Source organism: Rhineura floridana, chromosome 2, assembly GCF_030035675.1.
Source record: "Rhineura floridana isolate rRhiFlo1 chromosome 2, rRhiFlo1.hap2, whole genome shotgun sequence".
NCBI lineage: Eukaryota > Metazoa > Chordata > Lepidosauria > Squamata > Rhineuridae > Rhineura > Rhineura floridana.
This window is the reverse complement of record NC_084481.1, coordinates 142,488,298-142,503,053: the sequence shown is the minus strand read 5'-3', so window position 1 is coordinate 142,503,053 and position 14,756 is coordinate 142,488,298. Positions and strand designations below refer to the sequence as shown.

The window sequence follows — 14,756 nt, the reverse complement described above, 5'->3', positions numbered from 1 at the left end:
TCGGGACTGGACTGTTTAGCTAACACAGCAAGTAGACCATTAACAGATGGGAATAAAACAGACCGACAAAAAACTAAAAACAGACTCAAAACTTCCAACAATATTCCAGAGAGAGGGAGAGCCATGTGAGAAAACTTCTCAGGTAAAACTGGGGGGGGATGAGCGGTGGCGGCAGTAGGATACTCCTGCAACCTCGCAGCAAGCCCGAGGGGGAGGTGGCAGCTGCGGCAGGTGCAAGTACTGTGTGAAGAGAAATTGTTTTGCGGGGATCTGGCACCTTAGCCACCAGAGACACGCACAGAGAGGTACAGGATCTCAAGCCGCTGGGATGCTCCTGCAACCTCATGGCAGGTGCGAGGGGGGGGACAGGCACGAGCGGGGGGTGCCAGGACAAGCAGAGGGGATGCGGAGGGGATGCGAGGACAAGCAGAAGGGCGCCAGGACGAGCGGAGGGGATGTGAGGACAAGCAGAGGGGGTGTGGAGGGGATGCGAGGACAAGCAGAGGGGATGCCAGGACAAGCGGAGAGGATGCGAGGACAAGTGGAGGGACGCCAGGATAAGCGGAGGAGGTGCAGAGGGGATGCGAGGACAAGCAGAGGGAGTGCAAGGACAAGCAGAGGGGGTGCAAGGACAAACAGAGGGGTGCAAGGACAAGTAGAGGGGTGCAAGGACAAGTAGAGGGGGTGCAAGGACAAGTAGAGGGGGTGCAAGGGCAAGCTGAGGGGGTGCGGAGGGGATGTGAGGGCACGCTGAGGGGCACCAGGACAAGCGGAGGGGGTGCAAGGACAAGTGGACGGGCGCCAGGACAAGCGTAGGGAGTGTGGAGGGGATGCGAGGACAGGTGGAGGGGATGTGAGGACAGGTGGAGGGGCTGCAAGGACAAGCGGAGGGGGTGCCAGGACAAGTGGAGGGGCCGCAAGGACAAGCAGGGGGCGGGCGAGGAGGCTGAGGAGAGGCAGGACGAGCGAGGGGGGCAGGGCGAGTAGGCCAGAAAGGGTAACACATACACTCACCTCCACAGCTCTTCACCTCCATTCTGCTGCTTCTGCCTTCTCCTCCTCCTTGCCCTCCAGCGCTGTCTGGCTCTCCACTTCCTCCTTCGTGTCTCCTAACATACAGCACGAGGTAAGAGCTACACTGCGCAGAAGCCCAGTTTGAGGCACATGTCTTTCCTCCACCATTCCACCAATCACAGCAGCAGATGTTTTCCCCTGCTTCCCCCCGTAACATCCAAATGTAACGCAAAAAAATTACAGTTGCAGCTGAAAAGTAATGAAATTACCACTCGTTCTGTTACAAACAAAATGTAATGAAGTTACCCACTCGTTACGCAAAAAGGAATGTTATTTCTAACGAGTTACTTCCAAGCTCTGTTCTAGATACAGAAGCAGCTTGCTGGGTGAGGCGGAGTTGCTATGTTAGTGCAACAGGCCAACCCCCTCACTGCTTTGCCCCCCCTCCCCCAGTAAGCAACAGTGACCCACCTGCTAGGAAACAAATAACTGCTCCATCCCCACCTAGTGTAGCAGCTCCCCTCTCCACCTGGCCAGCTGTTTCTGCCCAGCTGTTGTCTGCCTTCTGAACACCAAAAAAACACACATTTATCTTGTCAAAATTACTTGTCTATGTTTTTTTTTCTGGGGTCCTCTTGTTCATCTGGAGCCAGCATTAAAAATAAGTTGCTCAAAAGCTTCTTCAGTTTCCAGGATGTCTTACATTTCTATATGAGATACTACTTTTCATATGACTTTTAAACAAGTGGTGCTTATTTTAGGAATTAAACAGAAGCACATGCTGAAAAATCTGTATTGAACATGTTTCAGCAAGCAACATGGGCAAAAATTCACATCCATAAGCTTGGAATTGTGTTTTCCTGATACTAATCATGAGGAGAACCATGCTGTTATTTAACTAAGATTAAATACATAACACTGAGTTAAAGACTGGAATAATATGGCATCTAGGATGCTGGATTAAAAAACAAATTCAGTTTTTGATAATTTCCCATTATTGCATTCAAGCAACATATTAGTGAGAGTAGTTGTAATTTTCTAAAGAAAATAATGTTAATCCAATTCTGTGCTTGCAATCTCTTGGATCCTTTATATCTTTTCTACTGCATGTGGCCACAGTCTTTCTTGTTAAGTAAAAGTTATTTCCCTTTGGCAATTCAACGCAGTTATGTGAAATGTTTCCCTACCCCCTGACACGAATGCCTAAATCTTAAATAACTATGTTTCTATGCAAATATAAATTGGAAACAATTTAGTTAGTGTACTTGAAATGAGAAAGACATTAAAATAATCTGGCCACAACAGTCTGCCATAGGCATAAAAATTATAAATGCATTTCACTTTTAGACTGGTGCTTGATTTAAACTTTTTAAGATGCCTTGATACCAAATGCAGCTTTAATGGCTTAATAAAAATTGAATTAGATGTAAACCACCACTGTTAACTACATATATGGTTGATCACTTTCTTTGTTTTCTTTGAAGCTGAAAGTTATCTCCGTTGTCAGTATATTTTAACATCCTAAAGGAGAATGGAGAACCTTTTCTGGCTGGAGGGCTGAATGTTCATCTCCCCAATACCTGGTGGACCAGAGTTGACAGGTGGGTGGGCACCCACCTGTCAATCACCTGACACCATAATGACATCAGGTGATGCTTCCCATCTGAAGATGTGCTCCGATCTGTCCAGGATGGGAGTGTGCCCCTGTCCTGATCAGCCCATCAGCTGAAGAGCGGGTGGAAGCAGCCTTCAAATCCCCCCTTTCTTCAGACCTGCGTGGTCTGAAGGAGAAGGGTGGAGGGGATTGAAGGTGCACTCTGATCTGCCCATCAGCTGAAGGACGCTTTTAAATGCACCCCCTCCGTACTTCTCCTTCAGACCACAGAGGTCTGAAGAACTGTGGAGGGGGGAGAATGTTTGCTCTGATCTGCCCATCAGCTGAAGGGCAGATGGAAGAATGCCTTCAAACACCGGCCCTGACTAGTGACAATAATGGGTGGGCATGGCTTCAGAGGCCAGATTGGACCACTTGGGGGGCCATGACTGGCTCGAAAGCTGGAGGTTCCCAGAATCCCAGCATGTCCTGATGCTGTTTTTCAGGATGGATTTTCCCAGTAGGGTCTAAAATACATTTTGTATAAAGACGTGGTTTTAACTGTATATTTTAGGTTTCTAAAAATAGCAGCCAGAAAGGCAGCATTTCTTCAGTAGGATAGATGTATATAATTGCCAGAAATGTTGGAAACTTTTCATGTAACATTGTGCACTGTGGAGAAATGCTATGTATGTGTTTGTGGTTTTTTTTTTAAAAAAAAGTTTTTTTTTATTATTTATTTATTTATTTGCTTTTTTGATTGATTGATTGATTGATTTATATCCTGCCCTTCCTCCCAGCAGGAGCCCAGGGCAGCAAACAGAAACACTAAAAACACTTTAAAACATCATAAAAACAAACCTTGAAATACATTAAAACAAAACAACATTAAAAACCTTTTTTTTAAAAAGCTTTAAAAACATATTTTTTTTAAGGGTTAAAAACATATATTAAAAAAACACATATTAACAAGCAATTCTAACACAGACACAGACTGGGATAGGTCTCAACTTAAAAGGCTTGTTGAAAGAGGAAAGTCTTCAAAAGGCGCCGAAAAGATAGCAGACTGCCATGAGGCCTTGTTTTGGTAAATTGCTGCAAGCCTGCTTGGCAGTGATTGCTTGGTGGCAGGTTCTGAGAGGAAATAGATAAGATTGCTTTAAAATTCTAGTAGATGGTGTCTGATCAGGTAAATTCTGATTGGCTGGAGGTTCCAGACAGTTGGGAGTAAACAGTCAGTCACAGAGTTAGCAGTTAGAAAGGACAGTTGGTTGTTGATGATTATACAGCCACAAGATGTTTACATCATAAAGGAGAATGGAGAACCTTATACAGCATAGATTTTTCACATTCTGCAATGTTAAATTGAAAATACCCCCATGCCATTCTGATGCTTCCCATAAGCTCATTTCAAAACAAAACCTTACAAAACATATAGTACTGAACTCAGAAACTCTTGCTTAACAACCCTGTCAATTTTCATGGCCATACACAAAACAGAGAGAATCGAGAGTCCAAAGTCTAAAAAGAGAGAAAAAAAACCTCAGAGCCCTTTTGGACTTTTTTCTCTGAGAGTTCTCAATAATCTGTTGAAATTCATTAAAAATCAGCCATGTTCACAGAGTACCTGTAATCCTAATACGACCTTGCCCCATACTCTGACCTTCATTTCTGCAGTTTAAAAGTTTTAAAAATGCCTGGCTGATTTTTAATTAATTTAATTAATTTTGGCTGGAACCCTATGATAAGGCTGGGCATGCTCAGTAAAAACCAACTGTCAGTGTTCTAAAAGCCAGACTCACAGCTGCTGGGCTTGGCTAATCGGGGCCACACCCACACCAGACTTTGATTTCACTTGAGACAGTCATGGCTTCCCTCAGAGAATCCTGGGAAGTGTAGTTTGTGAAGGTGATGAGAGGAGATTCCTATTCCTCTGACAGAGCTTCAGTGGCCAGACTGGTTTAACAGTCAGTCAGCTACTCTGATTGAAGGTCTGTGAGGGGAACAGGGCATCTCCTAGCAACTCTCAGCACCCTTCACTAACTACATTTCCCAGGATTCTTTGAGAGAAGCCATGACTGTCCAAAGTGAAATAAAGGCTGATGAGCTAAAAATTCCTACCCTGCCCCAAGGCAACCAGTTAAATTTGTACTGCCCTAAGAGAGGGTAGGTGGGTTTTTCGCAAGGCCAGAAAGAGGCCAAGAGAGGGCGGAGCAGGGTTTAAATAGCCACCCTGCCCCGCCTCCTGCACAACATGGTGTGTGTGGCCACACTGCCATCGGGAGGAGGGGTTTGAAACCATGCCAGGTCTTCCAAGGGCTCTGTCAATGGCAGGAATTGGTGGGAGAAGCACAGGGGTTTTTTGGCTTTCCATTTTGTCAAGCTAAAAGAATACTGCATAAATACATTAGCTTCACTGAATGAATGCTGAGCTTGAATATGTTGCTATGAAACAAATTTCCCCAAGAGGAAACTGTATCATCCTATTGGCATTCGATTCACATGTATAAATTAAAGAAGTAAAACATACACTAAACGTTATGTAGATTGTTTCATGTCTGAATTTTGCTTGTAACTTCAGGACAAACATTCTCTCATAAACTCACCCAGGTTATACTGAAGGCTATTGTGCTACATCATGTTTTGTTGCTCATGACATTGCTGTTAGAGTAACATTTCACTTTCAAATGATTTACCAATAAAATCTGGCATAGCAAAAGGTTTTACCTGTGGTTGAATCCAGGTGTGATGCACATGAAAGGCTTACTTCAGTAAATAGAATAAAAAGCAGCCAAACACAGGCAGCTGCTGTGAGCAAATTTTGTGATGTATGTAAGTATGCATTAGTCTCCAAGTACCTTTGCAGATGAGTAGCATGAGTATGCGCAATTGTGAAATTAGCCAGTTTTATTGAGTTGAACAACTGCTTGTCCTTCTGAAAAAAGATGGTCTAAATAAGTCCACAATTTAGACTAATTTAGTAATGGGTGACTGTAAAAATAAGCCAGAGAAGATGAATGCCACTTATTTTTCACCATCTTTCTTCACAGTTAATGAAATATTTTGATAAGGAACCACACAAAACTTCCAGGTTTTCCGTTCTTAGAGCAATGTATTTCCTAAGCAAACCATAGCTTGATGTGCCCAATGAAGCTTCCCAGTCTCGGGAAGAGGGAAATGTGTCGTCTGTGAGCTAGTCCAAGAGAACTGGGCCTGGGAAAATTTATGGCTATTTCCTTTTTTTTTTTTTTTGGTCATTGGAACTCTAATACAAAAACAGTTCCGCATTTGCTCCAGTTGATAAGATAGCTGTATATATTCAGATATTTTTTCTCTCTGAAATGTTTACAATGTTGTGACTTTTGAAAATTATTTAACTATATATTATTTAACCATTCCCCATAAGAACTCAGTGTGGGCAACTCACAAGATTACTATATCTGGAGAAAACGTAGTAATACTTGGACTTAATATGTGGAGGGAGTGTTCCAAAAATCAAAATAATGCATTCTATATTGATTAATTTTTAGCATAAAGGCAGTGAACTGAGGAACATTCTTGTCTTATTGCTTGAACTGGGCATGTTACATATCAACTGTTGGACTACAACCTGGGAGACCAGGGTTTGAATCCCCACATAGCCATGAAGCTCACTGGGTGACCTTGGGCCAGTCACTGCCTCTCAGCCTCAGAGGGAGGCAATGGTAAACCCCCTCTGAATACTGCTTACCATGAAAACCCTATTCACAGGGTCACCATATGTCTCAATCGACTTGAAGGCAGTCCATGCCATACACTGAGCCAACTGAGGTTTGGTTTGGTTTTGGTTTAATTTGCTTTTTGGAATCAGGCTGTAGAATTGTTCTTGCAGTTCAAGAGCCAGTTATGAATGTTACAGTACAGTTCTGTACAGTTCTGTTTTTAAAACTGGAGCCATCAATGAAATAGTGAAATATGACATGCAAATAGAGGGGAAAGGTTTAAATGTTGGGCAACTAAATTTCATGAAAACAATTCACTTCAGAAGTACCAATAATTTCTGCTGACTTTCAGAGAAAATATAAAATTAATATTGCGGAACTTTCAGGAACACTTTTAAAAAAGAAAACACTTAATGCCAATGCTGCTGTCTATATTATTCCTTAAGGTTTAATTGGAGACTTAAAAATTTTCTGACAATGACAAGGTTTTGATTTCTTTTCCCCCCCATCTCTTTAGGTGAACAATTTAGAACATACAGACAATGGGTGACATCCATCATCACACAAGTGGACTTGTGCTCATGTGACAGGACTTCCTCTTTTCTCCCTGCACTCAGCCCATATCTGCTCCAGATGGTGTCTCAACCCTCCAGACCAGATTTTCAGGGTGTGCAGAGGAAAGGGCAATCTGTTAATGGTGTCCATTCCATTTAGGGCTGGTGCCACAGGGAGGCCAGGGCAGGCCCTGGCCAAGGGCCCCTGAAGGGCCCCTCCTTAGGGTGGGTAGGTAGCGCTCCCTTCCACGATCCTTGGCAGCGTTGGCTCCTGACCCTACTGCAGATCTCAGAGGGAGCTTCCAGCCCACAACGCCTGCCTGCATGCCCCACCTACCTCTTCCTTGAAGTAAATGTCGGGTGTGCTGCACTTGCAAGCCTGCCATCAATCAAGATGGCAGCCAAGGTTTCCCTGAGGGGGCTAATGCCCCTGCTGCCATCTTGTTTGATGGCAGGTATACACTCGCATAGCACTGGTTGGGCCTCATTTTAAGTACTGCGTCCAGTTCTGGCGCTGCACTTTAAAAAGAATGCAGATAAATTGGAACAGTTTCAGAGGAGGGCAACAAGGATGATCAGGGGACTGGAAACAAAGCCCTATGAGGAGAGACTGAAAGAACTGGGCATGTTTATCCTTGAGAAGAGAAGATTGAGGGGAGATATAATAGCACTCTTCAAGTACTTGAAAGGTTGTCACACAGAGGAGGGCCAGGATCTCTTCTCAATCGTCCCAGAGTGCAGGACCCGGAATAATGGGCTCAAGTTGCAGGAAGCCAGATTTCAACTCAACATGAGGCATTCAAGAGGCAGCCATGTGTGGGGTATGCTTTAATTTGCATTCTTGCATTGAGCAGGGGGTTGTACTCTGTGGCCTTACAGGCCCCTTCCAACTCTACTATTCTATGATTCTAAAATTTGCTTCAACATTTCCCCAACATTCTCTATCAATTAATGAGAAAAGAAATTGGATCCAAAAATTAGCAAAAGGAAGAGAAATTTTCAGTGACATTCTCCTAGGTTTGGTGTGCAATTTTGTTGCCTTTACCTTACTTTTAAGGTAGTATGGGGCATTAGTGAGTGTTCTTTCATTCAACAAATAAACTCTCTGGTAGGTCTGCACTGTGTAGTCTTCTCCGGTGCTCCTGCTTCCTGGAAACTCTGTGACATGCTCTGCTGGGCTCAACCATCTGCTACTTTGGGCTAGCCAGTACTCTTTCCTTTCACATTCCCCTGTTTCCCTTCTACACTTTTCCACCACTATTCTGTACCATTTTACCCCACCATGATCATGAAGCCAAAACGGAAAGGCCACTTTGCACCACTTTGTGCAGAGGAGCAATAAAGCAGATATTCTCCTGGCCAATTTTAATTTTCCTGCTGACATTTGAATTCTCACTGCCTTAACCAAAGGTACATTTAAATGGTTAAAAATATTATATTCACTGTGACAATTATAATCTTCAGTCTGATGTATAAGAACAAGTGTGGAGTGCTGCAGAATTCATCTGAGATTATTTCCAAGGCTTTGAAATAGTAAAAAAAAATCAAAACAAAATGGAGCTTATTACATTAAAACTATGCTATGCCAATCTGAAGCCAATTGTATTGGCAGAATTACTATTGATAGGGCCAGTGCCAGGCATGCTGGGGCCCCTGGGCATCAGCCTGCCCCGGGCCCCAACACACGCATGCCCCACCTACCTACCTTTTCCTTGGTGAATGCTATCTGCACTGTGTGCACATGCCTGCCATCAACCAAGATAGCAGCCGAGGCTTCCCTAAGTGGCTGATGCCTCTGTCGCCATCTTGGTTGATGGCACGCACGCATTCCTTAGGGAAACCTCGGCCACCATCTTAGTTGATGGTAGGCTTGCACCCACAGTACAGCCAACATTCACATCAAGGGACAGGTAGTTGGGGCATGCAGGTGGGCGTTGCGGGCCTGCACAGCAGAGCCTGGGAGCTCCCTCTCGCGATATGTGGCAGGGTCAGGAGCGGACACTGTCACAGATCGCAGAAGGGAGCGTTACCCACCCACCCTGAGGGGCCTTCAGGGGGCCCTTGGTACTCAGCGGCCCTCAGCCAGGGCCCGACCTGGCCACCCTCTGGCGCTGGCCCTGACTGTTGAAATTACAGCACATTGCATTACAAACTACAAATTTGAATATTCAGTTTTACTGAGTGTTGATTGGGAAGCACCCCTTTTCCTATATAAAATTATTATTATTGGCATACAACACCTTGTTAAAAGAATAGAGAACTGGTTTTATTTGTTTGTTGGGAAGTTAGATGATCTAATGGAACTCTTGGAATAGACCAAAAAAGCTTGTGTCAGAAGTATTCCACTGGCTCTTTTGTAATACAAAATGTCTCTGATTTGAACTGATGAATAAACCATTAACTGTTTATTTGCTTAACATTTTCTGGAAATTGGTTTGAACTCATTTTGTGGAGTGTTGGTTCCCCCCCTTTCCCCCACTCCCCTTTCAAATTCAAAAAGGACAACTTTCTAGTAAATTTCAGACCCTCATGAGTATTTATTTTGTTTATTATTTAACAAATAGACTGTTCAATAATAATTTTTTAAAAAACCAGTTTGCAGTGGTTTACATAATCCTGTATGAACAATCCCTAGGTTGCTCCCTGGAAAGGCCTAGCACAACAGATATGGCATACATTACTTAAGGCCCTTCAAGGGTATTTTGGAAGCTGTTTGGATCCATTAGCCTTTGGGTACACACCATCTTAATTGGTCCACTGTTTTTTCTGGGACCACAAGTCATAGTGATGCTCACCCTCATCCTGAAATGACGTGTGTATTACAAAGAATATTTGCTAGTGATGGCTGAACACCCCCCCCAACTGAATTTTTAAGCTTCCTTGGAGAGTTCTCAAAGAGAACTTGAAAAACTCAGGCCCACTGTCACTAGTCCTCTGCCACTTCAATTTCCTCCACTTTCCAAACTTATCATTCAAGGAGGACTGGCAATGGCAGAGTTCTGATTGTTAAGAATCCTAAATTCCTGACAGCAGGCAATGTTTCAGAGTATGTTTGGGGACTTCTGCTTTTGCTTGAGAAGACTGCATACTATAAATTTCAATTCTGAACTGAAACTTAAATTCAGAACTGAAAAAGCTACCATTTCTAAGATTCCTGGTGGTAATGGATGCCATAAGACAGAGGCCTCCACTGTATATCCACTCCTTCATCATTCTACCTCCAGTGTCATTCCATCACCATTGCAAGGGTAAAGTTTGGTGGTATCAGGTTGAATCCATTACGTGCCACCCTCAGGTTTTTGCAATCTTGTGGAATAAAGTCCTCAATTTGCCATTCAGAAGCCTTCAAATACAGGACTTGGCACCACTGCTAATTGTTATATACCTCCTAGCTGATGATACTTGTCACTTTTTAACGAACCTATTTTTCATCTTAAGTGGTGGGCACATTTTCTCAGGTGTTCAGGAAGAGAGAGAAAAAGAAATGTATCTTGAATCAATTTGTTCATACTCCAGATGTTAAATAATATCATTATACTTTATGATGGCACAGCTTAAACCATTTGTCACTTTTCATAATAAAAGGCCCATATGTTTGATTAATCTGTTGATCTACTATAGAGTTACATTTTCCTCAAAAGTTATTGCAAGATATACCCTAATAATTTCAAAACTTAAAAAATATATATGCTGTACGTCTGGTGTGGGGAACCTTTCAGAACAGGCTCTCCAGATGTTGTTGGACATCTCCCATCATGCCTGGCTATTGACCATGTTTGGTGACTGATGGGAGTTGTAGTTTGGCAACATGTGGAGGACCAAAGGTTCCCCACAGATGCTGGAAATAGATTCTGATTTAAAGAAGAATTTGATGGATAAAAACCAAGTAATACCTCATAGGAAGTCAAGCCATGCATGTCTCTCAGCAGCTACCAAGACAGTTGTGGGAGCAACTGCATATAATTGGGACCTATTTTGTGCAATAGTTTCTTTGATCACAGCAACAGGCTGCACTTTGTGATGGGAACCTGTGATAAAGACGGCCATTCATGCTTAGTATGGAGGTGAGACCCTAGGATATCATTCTCACCCACAGAACCATTTTTTATTATACCAGGCATGTCAAAGGCTTCAAGTAAATATAATGGTTAATTAGCTTTTTACATGCCTAGGGCTGTCTTCTTTCCTTCTTTTTTCTAGCTAGCCAGCCTAACCGTGCATTAGGGTGTCCATGTGTCCTGCTTTACAGAGGACAGTCCTCCATTTGAAGGAGCACAAGCTTAACTAGCTTTTCATGTGCCCTGTGCAAGGTTTTATTTTTGGGCCCCTTAATTTTTTGGGGGCGGAAAATAATATTAAAACAAATACGATATAACAATTGCTTTCATTTCAGCAAATCTATTTCAGGGGGCCCTTCGTCCTGGAGCCCTGTGCCTGTGCACCTGTTGCACCTGCCTAGTTACGGCATTGTGAAGGAGTCTTCTATTTTATGAGCTTACTGGTATAAGTCCAGTTTAAATAAAAGAACCACAAAAAGGAGAGAAGGGGCCTTGAAATTGCCCATCAGCAGCAGACTGAGGAGGCACACAGGTCACCTGCAGTAGCAGTTGATAGGGCAATGAAGGTGTTGTGGCATTGTGTACAAGGCTTCTGGACACTGATGAACACTGTGACTTACCAAGAGGGACGGGCAAGGTATGGTGCAGGCACAGTGGCAGCAAAGCAGCAGGAATGTTGAATTGGCTGTGCCACTGTGCCTGCACCACGCCTTGGTCCCCACCCCTCACCCCTCTCAGTAAGAGGCAGCAACCCTTGACATCTAGAAGCCAGGTATGCAATGCCACTCCACTAACCACTACTGGTCACCTGGTCACATTCTTTCCCACATGTACTGTATTTCTACTTAAATTATAATATTAACTTCTAAATTTGCAGCTCTCTCTATAAATTAGCACATGCACATTTTATACCAATTTCTGTTCTCCTTTGTTCTCTTCTGTAGTGATGCACTCTCCCTTTTTTGGCAATGCATATGTAACTAACCTACCATGAATATAGAGGACTATGTTAGCAGAGCAGTTATGCTACCACTGTTAAGAACATAAGAGCCAGCTGGATTAAACCAATGTCCCATCTAGTCCAGCATCCTGTTCTGACAGTGGCCAACTAGATGCCTATGGGAAGCACTTGAGCAGGACCTAAGTGTAAGAGCACACTCCCCTCCTGCGATTTCCAGCAAATAGTATTCAGAAGCATATTGCTTACATCCGTGGAGGCAGACCTTTGAAAATGGGCAGAGTAAACCTCCTGTTGCTGCAGTGGGGTGTAATGTAGAACTTTTTCTCCTCACTACCACCACCATCACCTGTCTGACAAGCATTAAAGAGATATACCTCTAGCCATGTAGCATACATTATGGATTTTTTTAATGTTTTTTATTTTAATGTATTGTTTTCTCTGACTTTGGTATGCTTTAACATTTTTAAGATATGTAAGTCTCTTTGAGACTCTTTATGTATCACACAACAAATACAATACTTTTTAAAAATAAAGTATGGACCGTCAGAAGTTAGAGGGACCAAGTGCTTGTGAACTAAAATTCCAGTGTGGTTCCAGTTCAGGTTTGCGTGAAGATCAAATTTTGGTCAAAGGCCCTTTATACACAACTACTCTCATAGCTGTCTGGGTACATATTAAAAGCCTGTCACAGTTAGGGTTTAGGTCCTTGGTGTGTTTACTACCCATGCAAGCAATAGATGTTGCTGCAGGAGGCTGGAAGTCTGTATCAGACACTGACCAATGTTCCTTTCCTCTCTTCCGTCCCATACCCTATGTATGACTTGTCACATTGGGGGGGGGGAGGAATTCTGTGGAGATGCACTAATCTTTTATTTAAGAATATCAGTAGCTTGATCTTGAATATATGATCAGAAAAAAATGAGTGAAATCCAACAGTGCCTATTCACCAGTGGAATCGTAACTAATGGTGGAAGAGATTCCTCCTCCACCTCCTCCACATGCACACACCCAAATATGCTGTGTACCTTCAGGGTTGTTTTGGATTACCAGAGATGAGATGCAGACAAGAGATTTGCTTACAAAGAGTTAAAATTTATTGAGTAATTTACAAGCATTCAGCCAAGTAGCCCAATAAAAGTGGAACAGCCACACAGCTCTGCAGTAGCTCGTGTCAGACTGAACACCCCATTGAGGCACATGCAACACTTTTATAGTATTGAAGCTAGCACGTGGCATTAACATGATTACATACAATATTGGCATGGTTACATACAGAAATAATATTTTTCATACATCAAACATTACAGCATAACACTGATCTTCAAAAGCCAATTAATTGCTAGAAAACTATATGGAAACTCCCTGGCACTCTTTGGCAAGCTGTATGTTGGCCGTACCTTCACTCCCATCTCTGCTAACGAGCAGGTGCTATGCTACTTTGCTCTTTGACCGTCCTTGGATTCATACATCTAGCTGTCCTAATAGGCAACTGCTCATTAGCCATCCCTTGATTTATTGACCTCCTTTGGAATCTAAGCCAACGATGAAACACCTTATCCTTGAATATATGCCAACTTGGGCCCCTTAAATGCCTCTTTAACTAACAAGGTACTGGGCAGGTCATCATGTCCTTGACTATCTTAGGGTTTCAGGTGCTTATGAATGCAGGGGCCTAAAAGGGGAAATACAAACTTTTAGGCTCACTAGCAAATGTATTCTAAATCTATGCTTAACACAGGTTATAATATCTTGCTATAGGCCTCTGCTTGCTATTATAGGCCTCTACTTGCTTGCTGGGAATATCAAACTGGTACAGGGTATACATATGCTCTAAGGGTGAGCTTCTGAAACAGATTGGGGGAGGGGCACAAGGGGAAGGACAGGAAAGGGAAAACCCACTGCACAAGCAGAATCCCACTTGTGTGACATTGGATGTCACCCAATGATGGTACACCAAATCTTTCTATTCCAGTTTCATTGACATATACCAGTGATGACCGATATATGAAGGGTTTTTTTATGACTTCATACAGTACTAACTAGCCTCTATCACTTTTGCATGTATTCATCCATGAATCTATTCTATCCCACTTCCTTATTAGTTTGCAAATTTTAAAACAATCCATATGAAAATTTGCATTTAAATATACATTTACATACTTGCATTAGTATTGTTATTATTTTAATTTATCACCTGCCCTTCACCCTGAGGTCTCAGGGAAGATTACAACAGTTTAAGATAGATCCTTAAAATCAATTTAAAACAACTTATAATTACAAACATCGCACAAATAGGGTGGGTCCTAAAAATATATATATCTGGTGTCAAACTAGGGCAAAGAGGTGTCTTTTAATGTATTTTCCATCCACTATTTAAAAACTTACTTTGATATTTTTTTAAGCTTAGAATTACATTGAAACATTCAGGAAGGTAGTGGATAATTATATTTCAGTCCACACGTTAGTCCAGGAGGTGCTCATTAGGTCAGATCTTACTGGATATTGCAAAGATCACATTCTTCAAGCATCAAATTCTTCAAGCATTCTTCAAATATTTACCTTACAGATACTCTTTATCTTTATATTTTGCAATCAATTTTTCTGCACTTGTTTTGGTTTAACCCTGTCCTCTTTTTTTCTCATGCAGGTTAATAATGAAAATGTAGTAAAAGTTGGCCATAGGCAAGTGGTGAACATGATTCGGCAAGGAGGCAATCACTTAGTTCTTAAAGTTGTCACAGTAACCAGGAATCTTGATCCAGATGACACAGCCAGAAAGAAAGGTACATTGTTTTGATTGTTCAAACTTTATCATACTTCCTTCCATTCAGAGAACATTATAATTGTTACATAAGTATAACAGTGCAATAATTA

General features: G+C 42.5%; 1 protein-coding gene across 10 annotated transcripts in view; it reads left to right on the top strand.

The window, feature by feature from the left end:
* The window catches only part of SHANK2 (SH3 and multiple ankyrin repeat domains 2), a 655,745-nt gene that overhangs the window by 550,207 nt on the left and 90,782 nt on the right, over positions 1 to 14,756 (top strand). For all 10 annotated transcript variants that reach the window (XM_061610714.1, XM_061610713.1, XM_061610715.1 and 7 more), the window contains one exon: positions 14,530 to 14,665. In XM_061610714.1, the coding sequence (XP_061466698.1) occupies positions 14,530 to 14,665 (136 nt within the window). The remainder of the gene's footprint in view (positions 1 to 14,529; positions 14,666 to 14,756) is intronic.